Source organism: Polyodon spathula, chromosome 17, assembly GCF_017654505.1.
Source record: "Polyodon spathula isolate WHYD16114869_AA chromosome 17, ASM1765450v1, whole genome shotgun sequence".
Classification (NCBI taxonomy): domain Eukaryota; kingdom Metazoa; phylum Chordata; class Actinopteri; order Acipenseriformes; family Polyodontidae; genus Polyodon; species Polyodon spathula.
Genome location: NC_054550.1, coordinates 35,477,442 through 35,494,301, shown reverse-complemented (window position 1 = coordinate 35,494,301; position 16,860 = coordinate 35,477,442). Strand labels below are relative to the sequence as shown.

Sequence of the window (16,860 nt, the reverse complement as noted above, 5' to 3'; positions counted from 1 at the left end):
ATTGGATTCATTATTGGTGCTGGATGAGGATTGGATTCATTATTGGTGCTGGATGAGGATTGGATTCATTATTGGTGCTGGATGAGGATTGGATTCATTATTGGTGCTGGATGAGGGATTGGATTCATTATTGGTGCTGGATGGGGTTTTGTCTGTTAACTAGACGCTGTGTATTATGAAAGCCAAGCCCATGTTTACAGGAAGATCCTGCTGTTGGTTCTGTACCGTGCAGCATGCATTTCAGACACTGTAGCTTGTTAATGCATCACCACTGTCACTTAATGCAAACTTGCATGAGGAGCTTTCACCTCGCTGGCTGTGTTCTTTCATAAAGTCAGAAAAAAACAACATATGAATCCAAATTATATATTGTATTTACAGTATAATTGTAAATCTCGAAAAACTACTCGCTTCTAAATCTTTTGTATTCCGTCATTTTTGTAACTGTGTGTGTGTGTGGTGTCCTGCAGTTAGTATAAATACATGTTAATTTGGATTCATATGTTGTTTTTTTATAATAATAAAGACTGACTTTATGTGAACGAAAAGACACACATTTGCCCGTTTTCCCATTGGAAACAGTGATATTTTTAAATATCACTGCCCTGGTCACAAAAGCAAAGTTTGTGGGGAATAATAGCCATTTTCTATACTTCTGAGGCATAAGCAATTAGGAAATAACACTTACTACCCAGGAACAAAAATTGTGTTACATAGTGTTATTTTCCACAGCAGATACTACATTAATCAACCACTAGATGGTGCCATACACTATATAATAAAGAAAAGTAACCTATAGAAAGGGATTGGATGAGGTGTTTGAGATTTGTTTGCACCTCAGTATCATTAAAACGAAGGATCCACAAAGGTGATCTGATTGTGTACAGTAATCATTTCCCTGTGTCTTTGTATTGAACCTGTGATTAATGACGCTGCAAGGGTCTGGCAGATCCTCCTGCACTGAAAAAGCCTTCTTGGTTTGTTTAAAAAATAGTGTAGTTATCTCTGGGTTTTTTTTTGTTTTTTTTTTTGTGTATGTTGTATCATGAAAAGAATCAAATACAGCTTTTTGTTTTTTGTTACCACATGCATCCTATTTAATTCATTTTGTTTTAATAAATGATGGTTGTGGTCAGAACTTTCTAAAATGCACTGAATGAAAAAGTGGTAATTAACCAATTATTTCAATAGTAATAATAAAAGTTGTCAAGCAGTGTTGAGATAGTGTTACAAAACCAGAAACAAAACAGTGCTGTTTTAAATTGAAGGATGCATGCATGGAGCAGTACCTTGCATTGTAACTGCCACTTGTCTACTAACAAATAAATAATAATTAATAATAATTGCACATTTGCAAACTTGTGAGAATACATTCTAAAGTCAGGACAATGGACACAATGCAGAATTAAAAAGGGAAGTGATTTGTAAGTTTCCTGAATTAAAAGAATGAACAATTCATTTTAAAACAGTGCAATAAAACTTTATTGAAACACGGTAGTGCTTGCATACAGATTAGTGAACTATGAAATCTAGATAAATCTGTTACATTCCTCAGGACACACATGGTAGAAAAAAAACAATGTCAGAGATGACAGAAGCTGATGTGACAGTTAACTTCACAGAAACGAATCAATCTAAAACTTAACATTTTAAATACATAGCATATAGATTGGGAATATACTGTACAGGTTTGAGAATGTTTGCAATTTTGATCACCTCGATGATATTGTAGTACATGGGAAGCACAAGGCACAGACACCCCCCCCCACCCCACGCAACCAGAAAGGGCAGCACTGCCTGATAGCGGCATCCAGACATGGGCAGCACTGCCCGATAGCATGACAGCAGCCTCTCAACTAAGGGATTGTTTTGGCTGTACTTTGACTAGAATAAAACCAGTCGAGCTCTCTAACACTCAGATTATCAGTTCAACAGTTAGGCAAGTAAGTGGAATTCAATATTTGGTCCCTATGGCACCTCGGTAGCGGTCCTGTGAATGGGTTAGTTGAATTATTGCACTGTAAAAAGAAATGTGAAATCCAAGTTTCCACTGCCCAGGTGGGATGCCTCCTCACAGAGTCAGCACGGATTGTTATTTCATTAGATAGGGGGCGCGCAATATTACAGTTCAGGTCAGGAATGGGACACCTTTTTACTGTTCTGGAAAAACGCTACGTCATGTGCAGTCACATGACCTGCATGAGAATGCTTTAATAAGCATTCTCCACACAAGACCTACATGAGACGGATTCCTGCCGAGGGAGGGAGCCAGCAGTCACTGCGCACAGAGAGCAAGATCTGGGCAGTGGAAACGCAGCTCCTTTCAAAACAACAAATATATATATAGAAATAAATAGTTGTTTAAGGGCCAACTCAATTTCATTAACAAACACTGAAATACTGCACCTAACTTATACACTATTCCCAATCTGGAAATGGGACAAAACTTGAATCCTGCAAAATGAAATGGTCACAGTCTCTGAAAATTCAAATTAGAATGTGTTGACTAGTTTTCTACTCTTGTTTATCACATCATAAACACCGGCCTCTTTGAACAGGGGTGCCCAAACCCAGCCCCTAAGGCACAAGCTGTCCAGGTTTTTGTACCAATGAAGTACATTTTAAAGCTGCATTGCTTGCTAGTACCTGAAACCTGGAGACGGTGCCACAGCCCTCAGGCATTGCATCCAGACACCCACTCAAATTCCAGATCTAATTCAGCACATCCTCCGCTGCGTTCAGCACCATCAGGACGGCAGCTCTTTTTCTTCCCGCTGTCCTAAGTTTGGCACGACAACCAACAAAACCAACTGAAAGCAGAGCGTGCAACTGAGGACTGGATCCCCCAAACCTAGGCACGTACCCCTTTCTATTTTTTAATTTTCTAAATTTGGAACATTCTGTGCAAGGGGAATGCTTTTTTCTGCCCTCTGCTTTTCAGTTTTGTTCGCATTTTAAAATATCAAAACAAACGTACATTCTTTAAATCACAGTAAAAGTGCATTCAGATGAAAATGGGAGAATTACGTACCACAAGACACAGTACCCTCAAACCCTGCACATGTGCAGCGGACCAGCCTGTGAGAAACTGAACAACAATAAACACATAAATAAATTAATCAATAAATAGACAGCCCTACAAACGGTCTAAACAGGAACCCAGCAGCTCCCTCAGCCCGCCCGGCTCCTCCACACACTCACACATTTTTTTAAATAAACCAGGTTCTCCAAGTCACAAAACACTGGGATCAGTGGAACCCGTGAGAGAGCAGCTGAGCTTGTGAGCTGGACACCCTACTCTCCGAATTAGCCAGGGCATTTCCATTCCAAAGAGGGGCTGATAAATTTCATTATTAATAACCCTTGAATGTTATGAAGTTCTTATCCTCAAACTACTTCACTGGAAACCCAGACAACTCTGCATTCCAACCGATTCTATAAAATACATTCTCGAAATGCAATGCGGCTACCCAAGAGGAGTGAAAGACACAACCTGCAACCCCTGCATTTATTTATTTGTTTATTTTTTAAAGCCCTCAAGAGGTTTGTGCAAACACAGCTTTATCTACGCCAGATCATTCTCCAGTTTGATTCAGAACCAGCTTTAATACGAGCACCAGTCACACCCAGCTAACTCAAAGAGTTTGCACTGATTTGATCAATTCAGAGCTGTACCAGTTGCAAGGGGGGGGGGGGGGGGGGGGGGGTGTACCATGCTGAATTGTTTACTGTGTCAATGAGTTCACGAATGACAGAGACAGTAACATACGCAGTGCTTGCAGAGCTGCGAGGACAGACTGCTATTAAAGGCCAAGTGCTTATTGAAGGTGCTAAGGTTACTTGAGGGCTGACCGGGACTCTGCACTGTTTCTTTTAAGCATTTTCTACTGATCCAGGGTAAGGTAAGGAACGTAGTGATGCTGTGCTACAAGTCAGGGTCCCCAGCCTAGTCACCAGAGGATGCGGAGGATCCTGCACAGCGGCTCAGACCCCAAGGTGTTTGAACAGTGGCTGCTTTACTCTCCTACAGAAGCATGCGAGTTGTGTTGCCGATTGGCTCCATGATTTCATAAGCCTCGAGACATTACTGAGCCGCCAACAGAGAACATATTCTGATATCATAAGGCAGGGGTGTCCAATCACAGCCCTGGAGGGTCGTTCCACTCCAGGTTTAACAGGTACAATGAAATAATGAACGGCTTCAGGGACTGGATGGAGGTTTAATTAGTTCAATGAAACGACTTAGTACAGGGTTGGAACAAGGACCAGAAGTGGAAGGGTCCACTTTGGCCAGCCCTGGTGTAAGGTGCCCATCAGAATGTCTTTCTACGTCTCTAATACAGGTTAGCTAACATGGCAGTGCAGAAACCTAGTTTTTGAAAGAAGGCAACATCGCTGCCCAGAGCTTACTTGAGACTAACCGAGCTGAAAGTATTATGATTCTTCTCCTCTATCTCAATCTTATGATTGCTCTCCTTTCTCATGTATAAACATGGCTTCTCTTGACCGAAATGCTGACATCACATTTCAGCCTCAGGGCACGGTGGCCCGTCACCATGGAAACACAGTATTTAGGGGACAGAACCACACCCTTCTTAGCCCTCTCAGGCTAAGAATAAGATAGGCTAAGATATTTTCACTGTGCATTGCATGTTGATATGTTTGTTAGTACAGAGTTATTTTCGCTTTTTATAGGAATGAAAACATTCTTATTGCGTCCTCAAAACCCCACCCACCCCCATGTTATACACCAGAGCTCAATACCAAACACCAGAGCTCAATACCAGACACCAGAGCTCAATACCAGAGCTCAATACCAAACACCAGAGCTCAATACCAGAGCTCAATACCAGGCACCAGAGCTCAATACCAGAGCTCAATACCAGACACCAGAGCTCAATACCAGAGCTCAATACCAGACACCAGAGCTCAATACCAGAGCTCAATACCAGACACCAGAGCTCAATACCAGAGCTCAATACCAGACACCAGAGCTCAATACCAGAGCTCAATACCAGACACCAGAGCTCAATACCAGAGCTCAATACCAGACACCAGAGCTCAATACCAGAGCTCAATACCAGACACCAGAGCTCAATACCAGAGCTCAATACCAGACACCAGAGCTCAATACCAGAGCTCAATACCAGACATCAGAGCTCAATACCAGAGCTCAATACCAGACATCAGAGCTCAATACCAGAGCTCAATACCAGACACCAGAGCTCAATACCAGAGCTCAATACCAGACACCAGAGCTCAATACCAGAGCTCAATACCAAACACCAGAGCTCAATACCAGACACCAGAGCTCAATACCAGAGCTCAATACCAGACACCAGAGCTCAATACCAGAGCTAGAGCAATACCAGACACCAGAGCTCAATACCAGAGCTCAATACCAGACACCAGAGCTCAATACCAGACACCAGAGCTCAATACCAGACACCAGAGCTCAATACCAGAGCTCAATACCAAACACCAGAGCTCAATACCAGACACCAGAGCTCAATACCAGACACCAGAGCTCAATACCAGACACCAGAGCTCAATACCAGAGCTCAATACCAGAGCTCAATACCAAACACCAGAGCTCAATACCAGAAACCAGAGCTCAATACCAAACACCAGAGCTCAATACCAGAGCTCAATACCAGACATCAGAGCTCAATACCAGAGCTCAATACCAGACACCAGAGCTCAATACCAGAGCTCAATACCAAACACCAGAGCTCAATACCAGAAACCAGAGCTCAATACCAAACACCAGAGCTCAATACACACAGAGCTCAATACCAGAGCTCAATACCAGAGCTCAATACCAGACATCAGAGCTCAATACCAGACACCAGAGCTCAATACCAGAGCTCAATACCAAACACCAGAGCTCAAGCCCAGACAGACACTACTCCAAATTCAATCTAGATTGGTTTAACATTTAATAGAATAATAACAACAACAACAATAATAATAATAATAATAATAATAATAATAATAATAATAATAATAATAATAATTAAAAAAACCCAAAACAGGCACACAGTTGAGCATCAGCTGAAACCCACGCTCATCGCACACACGCTACAATCTGTCAATTCTTTTAAAGCTTACACAGTGGAACGCTAGTCAATGTAAAAAAAAAAAAAGGAAAAGGAAAAAAACAAAAAGCTTTGGGTTCGGTTTGTATGCAAGGACAGAAAGAAAGAGAACCCACAGAAAACCCTAAGCTCAAAACGGGATTCTTTCTTTAGTGACTAGCTTGTCTTGTATTAAACACTGTTCAGTAACTCAAGGCAAGAATCAGCTACAACCTCAGAACCTGACCCTTGACCTGACTCTTACTCCCCAGTTCACTGGCCCTCCCCGCATCAGGTTGGGACCTGGGTCCGCATGCTGATTGGCCCTCCCCGCATCAGGTTGGGACCTGGGTCCGCATGCGGATTGGCCCTCCCCGCATCAGGTTGGGACCTGGGTCCGCATGCTGATTGGCCCTCCCCACATCAGGTTGGGACCTGGGTCCGCATGCTGATTGGTTCATTCTATACACATAAAATCAAGACGTCTAGATCTACAATAACAGAAAGGACCTTGATGTTTGGTAAATCTGCAGCACAACTAGCTGCTTGCAACAATCCCTTTTCACCAAGCTGCTGAAAAAAAGAATGGCTAGAGCTTCAGCTTTGCACGTAGAGAACATTTCTAGAAAATATCACTTCAAACAAGTTGCTTTGAAAGCTGCCCTGTGTTACAAAGCCTAAATAAAAAGGCTGCCAACCATTTATAAATGGTAATAAAGACACATTTTAAATGATAAGACAAACCTTCTGCCAGGGTTGTATTCAGTATGATATTTAGCTTATCCATTATTGTTTTATCATACAGTGCACTGGTTTGCAATAACAAAAGCTCTGTTCTAATGGCACATTTTCAGGTGCTCTGAAGTGACGGGATCAACACTGTAAACTGGAACACAAGGGAACATGGGCACACACAAGGCTTTTAAACTGGCAGGGGTGGCGGGTCCTGCCTCTCTGATCTGCGCCAGCCTTCCCCTTTGATAAGGTAGAGAGACAAATAAGGGTCTCTACTCTAATTGTGTAGGCAACATTCTTCTAGCTGATAAAAAAATAAAGCAGAAAAAGAAGAAAATGTTTTTTCTAGCATTCTTGACAACCAAACCCTGTTGGTTAGTTTAAATAGCTGCTTGAGTAAGCCGTTTCATTCGGGACTCCCTCAAATTAAATTCTGCTGCACTGCTACAAAATTCCAATTTATTACACATCTTTTGCCCACCCTTCCAAATGAAGCCTCTTTTGTGCAGCCCTGAATGAGTTAGGATGCTGTCAGCTCATTCGCGGCGGGGGCTGCTGTCAGTGTGGGCCCCAGCTTGAAGAGACTTGCATCCTTTCTCCGTTCTGCTGGAATGTTTCTCTGCACGGACACCTAGCTGGAAACACCTTGCGATTCCCTGCACAGTAAATGCAGGCTTTCCCACGCCAGAATCAGGCCTGGCTGAAACTCGGGCTATGCATTTCTCAAATCACAAGGACAACATTGGCATGTTTTTATATGTACTGTACACAACATTCCTACAAAACATGTAGAAGAACACCAGAGGGAAGCCATGAGAAGAAGGACGGGTGGTTTGGATGAGTCTGACCAGACTGAATGTGCAGGATTCAAGTGCAAATTCACATCCCGGCTTGTAAGTGTTTCTGTAGAGGTGCACAGGAAGCTCTGGGGTCAGCCACACCTCAGACAGACAGACCGCAGGGAAAGCTACAAACCTCCACACCTGCGATCAAGTACCGTACGGAACAAGAAAAAAAAAACCCTGACTTCTCTTCAGTTTAAAAACACCTCTTCAGCAACGATAGAATTCAGGTGCCTCAGAGTGGAATGTTCATTTCTCATCTCCACTCGACTCCCTGGATACAAGGAAGTCGAGTCAGCACACAAACTCTTGTCTTGTAAACAGTTCCAGGCATAGCTAACGTTCCAAAATGCTACAGGAAGTCCGCTCTCTCCCACCCCCATGCCCAGGGATGGTTCGGTGGAGTGCAATGGTACCAGTTCAGCTCCATGGTGCAGACAATTTGCAAAGTGGAGGAGAAGAAGAATGGTTTAGCAGAATTGTGTAGTTTCTGTTTTGCAGAGTGGAGTAGGTAGCCTAGCTGTATCTTCTTTCCGAGGAGTGTAGTCAGTTGACTCGGCATCACAAGTCTTTGCTGAGCGGACCAGAGCAGGAGTCGTCAACAAGCGGACCGTTCGTATGTTCTGAACGGACTCATGCAGTAACAAGTCAGCAAGGAAGGCAGACTATTATAAAAGCAGTTCTGCTAAAAAAAATTTAAAAAATATTCCTAATAAACCAAAAAAATATTCTTTAAACCTAGTGATGAACTCTAAAACCAGCAACAACATGTCTAATATAACTATTTGTGTAGCTATGTGTGTGTTTGAGGATATGGTTATAGCAGTCCATGCGAAAATATTGCTGCAGATGCTGACCTTGCTGTAACCATGAATTTTCTTCACATTAGAATCAACTACCCCTGGACCAGAGCGGCTGGGAGCGACACGTTCTGCAGAGCGGGGAGCTGGTTTAGTTTGCAGAGCTCTGCAGGGTGGAGAGTGGCTCTGCAGGCTGGGGCTGCTAGATCTGTGGGGTGGAGCAGAGGTTCTGTGGGGTGGAGCAGAGGTTCTGCGGAGTGGAGCAGAGGTTCTGCGGAGTGGAGCAGAGGTTCTGCGGTGTTGAGTAGTAGTTGTGGTGGCTGTTCTGCAAGTTACCATAGGCCAGTAGAAGCGGGGCTGTGGCAGCGGGGGGCCCGTTCAGCAGGTGTGGCACCACAGTGAAGCTGCCGTTCCTCCGGATCGTTCCGTACCAGCCAGATCCCAACTGCGGCGTAGAGGACAGTATACTGAGCAAAACACAGCGAAAACACAGAGAAAAACATCACAAAAACTACCAGGAAACTGAATACGAGGAACGCTTCCTTACAGTTTTTAATACATAAACTTAAAACAAAAAACTTTGCTGAGCAGAACAAACATAGTTTAAGAATCTCCTACCTACCCAATATTACAAATACATATTCTTTAAATAATCCTTTATACGGGTCAATCCATAAAAAGCTCTCACTTGTTCCTCTCTCCCCGGGACCCCACACTCCGAGACAAGTCGTCATCGCTGTCGTAGCGGCGTGGGTTATCAAAGAAATACGCTCTGGAGCTGAAACTGTGGCTGTTTATCATTCCTCCGGACGTCTGCAACAACAACAAGGCTTCAGTGTAGAACCCAGAAACACACATCACAGCTAATCAATGCAAATACTCTCTTTGCAACATTCTGTACTGCAGACTGAAGGGCTCAACTGGCAACCCTGTAGAGCGCAAAGGCCAACTCAGTGCACCCTGCTGGGTCCCAGAGAACCAATATTCAAACCAGCGACTCTTTTGAGAAGATGATGATGTCAATCAGGGTTGGGTCAAGTCCTGTTTATCAGTTCTAATTCCAATTCCTTTGAAAAATTGTATTTTAGACACATAATAGTGATTGTTTGACTGCTTTCACTTGAAGCCAATTCAATTGACTAACAGTGACTTCTCAATTTAAGTAAATTTGTTGCCACTTTGAGAAGCTCATTTTAACAAAATACAGCCAATTGCAATTATGATCAATTATGTGTTGAAATTGATTACAAGGGAACGGAATTGGAATTTGGAATTGATTTTAAAAAGGAATCAGAATTTAAACAGGAATTGACCCCACCCTGATCCGACTAGTCCCGCCCTGTCAGTCAGTTGGCTGGATTGACCCCACCCTGATGCGAGTAGTCCCGCCCTGTCAGTCAGTTGGCTGGACAGACCTGTAGAGTGCATCTCACCAGGTTCTGATTGGGCCGCTGCACTCTGAAGAAGACCACCACCAGGCTGGTAGGGAGGAGCTCCCAGAAGAAGAGGATGATCCCGAACACCACGTAGGCCTCCCCGCTGATCTTCTCCACATCCGCCTGCACAGGAAACAGCGGCAGCGTTACCAACACAGAACCGCATGCAATCCCATCACTGTACAGCATTATCAACACAGAACCACATGCAATCCCATCACTGCACAGCGTTATCAACACAGAACCACATGCAATCCCATCACTGCACAGCGTTATCAACACAGAACCACATGCAATCCCATCACTGCACAGCGTTATCAACACAGAACCACATGCAACCCTATCACTGCACAGCATTATCAACACAGAACCACATGCAACCCTATCACTGCACAGCGTTATCAACACAGAACCTCATGCAATCCCATCACTGCACAGCGTTATCAACACAGAACCACATGCAATCCCATCACTGCACAGCGTTATCAACACAGAACCACAAGCAATCCCATCACTGCACAGCGTTATCAACACAGAACCACATGCAATCCCATCACTGCACAGCGTTATCAACACAGAACCGCTACGGTACATATAGCCGGAGTTTCCATGGAATGCAACACTTTTGGCAGCTCCCCTGCACCCCCCCTGGGACCCACCTGGTCGGAGATGTTGTACCAGCCGTAGTTGAAGGAGCTGGGCCGGTCCTCGGGAGACAGAGCCACCACCACCAGGTTATAGCAGGCTCTGGAGGTGTAGAGCAGGATCACTGCCGCCCCTGTTGCAGTGGCTTGACACACAGATGTGCCCTGCAAACACAAAGAGATACAGCAAGAGACACTGGATCAGCACGGAGACGGTCTCTTTACAACCTATTACAGACTTAATGGGACTCAACAGGCGACCCTCATAGTATAACACACCAATTCAGCACGAGAGCCAAACCCGCGACCTCTCGACCCCGTGACTCGCTGCAGTGCTCGTTTCTAGGTGCACTTGGGGACCTGTGTATCTTTGCACCCTCCAAATTTTAAAGTTTATTTTGTATTATATTTGTTTTTATCATAGTAAATCATAGTATAACGCATGCATTTATCATGAAAAGTGAAATAAAAATGTAGCTACTATCTAGCCCAAAATTATTTAATGCTAGCACAAGGCAGCTAATTTTACTTGCCAAGTTCCAGGACTCAAGTACTCAATTTGTTTGTTACTATCTTTAAAAATGGACAGCTTTATATTCCTGTCACCAAAACCGGCGCTAGATCCATCCCACACTGAAACCTGCCTGACACCGTTTGCAGCAGTGGGTGGTTAACTACAAGCTTCCTTGAAGTTCAGGAAACCAAAAAAAAAAAAAAAAACCTAAGCGAACTGCACTACAGACAAGCTCCTGTTACAGGGGCTCTTACTTTGGACTCGAGGTAGACGTTGGCAGAGGACATCTTGGCGATCCTGAAGATGCAGACGGCGAGTGAGACAGCGCAGAGGATGAAGAGGCTGTCATTGATGAGCACCCTGGCCAGGACGGCGTGCCTGAGCTCCCCGTCCGGCACGCTGCCCTGCAGCACCATGGCACACGTCACGTTCACCACCAGGAAGAAGAGGCTCATGAACAGGAAGACCAGCTGCAGTGGCACCCTGACGAACACACACAATCAGACAGGGCTCCCAGACCACAGTCTGACCAGGCTGCCAACAGACTATTCAGACTGTATTTAATGTACTATTTCATGTATTATGCTATCATGCATTATGCGCTTTCCACTGTAGTTAATGTATTATGCTTTTTTATTTTCTATACTGTCTATGAAGTAGACAGTATTTGAAGTATTATGGATCTTGTAAAGCGCTTTGTGATGGTGCTCCACTATAAAAGGCGCTATATAAAATAAAGATTGATTGATTGACTGAGCTCTCCATGGAAAGCCGGTGCTGACAATCAGGTGAGGGTCAGTGCTGTTGATTGGACTAACTCACCATTCCAAGTGGAATGAGTGAAGAAACAGCTGCTTGGGACTGTGCTGATTACTGCTGCTTTTCAGCCTCTGTGGTGATCAGCAATCCACACAAACCCCAGCAGCTGTTTCTTCAGTGGTCTCTCTCAGAATGGTAAATTAGCCCAGTCAACACCAATGGCCCTCACCTGTGGAGAGCTGGATCTCTATAATTGAGTAATGGGTTTGTGACGCTATATATAACACAATGATAGCAAACATGCAAGCTGGACTAATCCCTGCATATCAGTCCTGGAAGAAGCAGTGTGATACTAAAACTGGACTGGGTACAGTCAGCCAGTCGGTCAGCCCATTGGACAAGGTTGCTTTTTGTTGTTATTAAGGGGGATAGGAGCTTTTAAATGCAGCTTTTGTTCCAGCCACAGGCTAGCCAGCACAGCACGCTGGAAATCAGATTTAGATGAGCTGCTCGACTCAATTAATTTGAATTTGCAGTCAGGGCAGAGAGAGAGAGAGAGAGGAGAGAGGAAAGAGAGAGAATCAGCTCCCCCAGTATCACATGCTAGCTGTTTACTGGATTTCTCAGTCACAAGCCTGTGGGATGAATGGGGCCAGCTGTTGTGAGTGCCATCTATGTGTCTGAAAAGCCTGGAACTATAGATACGGGAGAAGAGACCCGATTTAAAAAAAAAAAAAAGAAACGAAACACACCCGCCAGCTGCTGCATAATAAACAGGTTGGACCTCATTCTCATAAGCGCAAGGATAAACAGCCAGGTCTCCAAGACACATATGAACAAATCTGAATGCAAAAAGTACAGCGTCATTTATTACAGTATTACACGTAAAACATTTGAAAAATAATAACAGTAGTAATTATTTCTTACTTGTATTTGTTGAGCTCTGGAGAATATTTAGCTTTGGCTTTAAATATGACCTGAGAGAGAGAGAGAGAGAGAGAGAGAGAGAGATAAACACTTGTTAGAGGTGTAGAAGAGGTGCCCAGGGCAGTGGGACGGCAGCATCCATCTCTGCAGCAAAACTACTTTCAAAACCACTTTAAACTAGCTCTCTGACCAGCTTAACAAGGAGGCTTTTACTTTATTTTTTGGCTCACTCCAGTGGCATTCCTCAAGTGGAGGGATTACATTTAAACTCATGAGACCCACATTAGCCTCAGTACAGGACCACCCTTAATAATGAAGGAGCATAATCAATACAGAAAAACAGGCAGTCCTTTAAAAGCGCTCACAGCCCTGTTTTCATAATGTCTCCAATGGACCCTGTTCATTCACTGCTTTCATGGCTGAGATCACATGCAAACAACACACGATTTCACTTTGCATTTATATTAGTATAACGCAGTGCACATGCCTGCATTACATCAAACTGAGTGATCATTGGTCTACAACAACAGTGCAAGTACTTTACAAGCCAAGCTGAAAAAAATTAATAATAAAAAAACTACTGTTGAGAAGCTTTTGTTATCTAGCAGATATGCCCCTTATTCAAGATGATCCTGATTTTGTATAGAAAATGCTAATATGATTAAATGGGTTTATAAAAGAAAGCATCCTAGTAGACATTATATTTTTAACACTGACTGCAGGAGGTCTTGAACACGTGATCAGTCTCAAGTTCTCTTTCTATGTCTCTGTGCTGCGGTCAACACTTGTGTCAACAGGGGCTTCACTGTACTGACTGGGTGCAGGTTGGTTTCACTTCCCTTATTTACTTACTGTAAGCATCTTCAGAGTTTTGCTGTGGCCTGAAATCGGACCGCTCAGAGAATCCTTTGTCGTGGCAGTGGGTAGTGTGTAAAAAGGAAGAGTCTGCAGTACAGACTCAGGGTGCGCACCTAAACCCAACGCTGAATAGCAACACCACAAAAACCGTTCCCAATGATGACGGCTGTCGACTTGCGGGGCTGGCTCAAAGCTGACTCAGAGAACTCGCTGACTAACAGCTGGTAGTCAAAGAGCATGCCCTACACAATGATCACGAGGGATGCGAGTCACCGTGCATCAATATCTAAAAGAGCAGAGTTACACAAATCAATTCAGCATTCCTTCAGCACTCCATGAAGGCTTGTGGGCAGCTTTCAACTTGGACCCCAAAATGTTTAGGTTTTAAAAACGAACTGGATCCATCTAGCACTGTATATTAATGGACTAATTAGGATTTAAGAATGCAAAAAAACAAACACATTTGAATGAAACATTGTGTTTTTGTTTTTCTCAGCTGACACCAAAGGATTGCCAGAGATGCAGCATCACTCACATTATAAGCTCCTTTTGGGTTTAAGATTGCCAGGTGATTTGTGGTGATGTTCGTGCACATGTGTGTTGCAGTTAGAAAATGCTCTGCCTCTACTGGGATTAAGAGAGTCCACGGTGAGTGGAGTGAGGTTTAACACGGATTTAACCACGGCTGCTGTCTTAGGGTTGACTGATTGATGGATCTGGGACAGCAGAGTGATGATGACAGCATTAGATTTCATTCTTTTATTTAGAAATATTTACCACAGTAACCCCCTACGGCCCCACACCTCAATCTTCAAGACATGTTACTTTTGGGAAAAAAACAAGAAGTCAGGGTTCTCTCTATCTCTTTCTAAAATAGTCATTATATATTAGAAGCTGTTACTGTCACAGCATTTAAAATTAATTAGCTCACATCTGACCTGGGAATCATTTGGAATCGCAAAGTTGTTACAATTATTGTATAACTGTAATTGTAATGAACAAAAAATGTCCACACAGCTTTTTGAGTGGAGTAAACTCCTCCCTTACAGTATCTCCCACCCCAGTGCTTAGTCCCTCTCCTGCCCTTCTTCAATCCCAGAGGGAACACTGCAGATGTTATGTTGGTTCTCTTTCAGGCATGGAAATAACATTCCCATTGCAGAGCAGTTTGATCTATTCCTTGTTTTGCTAGGAGTTTAATACAACACATCTAAGTTTGTTACCTATAAACTGCGGCTAATCAAGCTCGTAGTAAAACCTAGAATGGGTGAAACTGCTGTGCAACAGGAGTCTTAATTCCATCCCTGTCTTTACTGGAAAACCCAGCTTTTTAATGATTTAAATTAATTAAATGTGGTAGAGATTAGTAATACAAATAAAAAGCCTCAGCTTAACTAGTAACTACTGGAGCAGGCTGCAATAATAAAAGATACAATTACGATGTTGGTGCCTGCCAGGTTCTAGTTTTTACTCAGGAACGAAATTACTGTCAGTTCTGATTTGCATCAGTAATAATGGTGGACATTTAAAAACAGAGACCGTGCTGTGAACTTGCTCCATTCATGTAAAGGTTACTTTACATAATAAAAAACCCGCAGAGATTACTCATGAAATGTCTATAAAGTACTTTACTAGCAGAGAAATGTCTGCATGAATGAAAAAACAGAATGCGCCTGCCACACTTGTGAAGCAATCTAGTGGTCTTCAGGTACAGAAAAACGTGGCATGCTCTCTGTCCCTCTTGTTTTAACCATCATTAATTACTTGTTGTAGAGTTTTTCTGTAAGATAACAAAAGGTGAGGCTATTCATAGCAGTCTGATCCATGCCTGGTTTTACTATGAGTTTAATAACACACACCTGACCTGGCTGCTGTAGCTAATCAAGTTTGTCACAAAGCCTGGAACGGATGAAATTGCTGTGCAATGGAAGTCTTCCTTTCGCCTTTGCTATTGTAGGTATGGTAAAGCCTGGTCTAGCAGAGGATGGAAGACATGACATCTGCCATGTGGCTAACTGAATCAATGCGTCAATCAATCTCTTGGCTCCCAGTCAATCATATGAGTTGCAACTGGGCAAACGAGTAATAAGCCAATTGTTTCATAGTCATGTGACACTGAAGGTATCGTTTGGTTTTGTATATATATATATATATATATATATATATATATATATATATATATAAACAGGTATGACATCACGACTTTCACATCATAAAGAAAAACACCACTATAATGTATTACATTATTAACCCTTAACTGCTGGGGTGAAACAAACACACACACGAACAGCGCCTTTCATGCCAAGGCATCGAAGCGCTGGTTACCGTGCAAGTACTCCAAAAACTAATGGGTCATTTTATATTTATTTTTTTTTGTAACTGCTGAGTATTTTGCCAAATCAACTAAAGGGGTAAAAAGTATTATTCTTATTTTTTGCAGTATTTATTCCTCCCTCCTCCAGCACTTAAGGGGCTCGGATAACAACGCGCACTGTAATATATTCATTATTACAGAAGACTCCACTTACCTGTGCAAAATAAAGGTTGAGCAGACATAAGGTGAAGAACTGCAAGCAGACGGGAAAGCAGTACAACAACCAGAAAGGGACGGGCTGCAGCTGGTTAGCCTGGACTACGTTTTTGAAATAAAAGGAGAAAAGTGTAGTCCTGAGCGCGGACCAGAGCAGGCAAAGGAACAAAAAAACGCTCTGGAAACTGAAGCGCCTGTGGCCGTAATGCAGTATCAACCAGAGCTGCAAATAAACAAATACAAACAGCAGCGAGTAGAGGCTGGTGTAGACCACCGTCAGCCCCAGCTCCACCGCCGGCGGGACCGCGGCTCGGACGGGCTCATCCGCGCTGTCTGGCACTGCTGTACAAGCACTCGAACTGACCTGGGTGTCTGTCAACAACATAGCAATACAGCTTAAAAAAAAAAAAAAAATAGAAAAAAGATAATAACGGCTATTTAAAAACGAAGAGGGCTTAACTTTTTCAATTTAAAGCCTTTTTTTTTGTTTGTTTTTGTGGAAATTAAAAAAAAAAAAAAAAAAAAAAAAAAAAACAAACTTGTCAGTATTATTTAAAACAACAACACAGCAGCAACAAAAACAACGACGGTGTTTCAAACTGCAACAAAAAAAAAGAGGTGGAGGCGAATCTAAACACGTAGAAAGATTATCATTTAATACAGGGAAATAAAAAATAATAACCTCTTCTGTGTTACCCCCAACCTCCCTGCAAAAAAACAACTGAGAGAAAAACGAGA

General features: G+C 43.0%; 1 protein-coding gene across 1 annotated transcript; it reads right to left on the bottom strand.

Moving 5' to 3' along the window:
* Positions 1-6,764: 6,764 nt before the first annotated feature.
* LOC121330042 (G protein-coupled receptor 137Ba-like) lies at positions 6,765-16,629 on the bottom strand. The gene is made up of 7 exons (XM_041276279.1): positions 16,121-16,629; positions 12,735-12,784; positions 11,303-11,531; positions 10,550-10,699; positions 9,888-10,013; positions 9,143-9,267; positions 6,765-8,921 (listed from the first exon to the last, which is right to left on the bottom strand). The coding sequence occupies exons 1-7, from the start codon at positions 16,505-16,507 to the stop codon at positions 8,657-8,659; spliced, it is 1,332 nt and encodes a 443-aa protein (XP_041132213.1). The 5' UTR covers positions 16,508-16,629; the 3' UTR covers positions 6,765-8,656.
* Between the last annotated feature and the right edge of the window lie 231 nt (positions 16,630-16,860).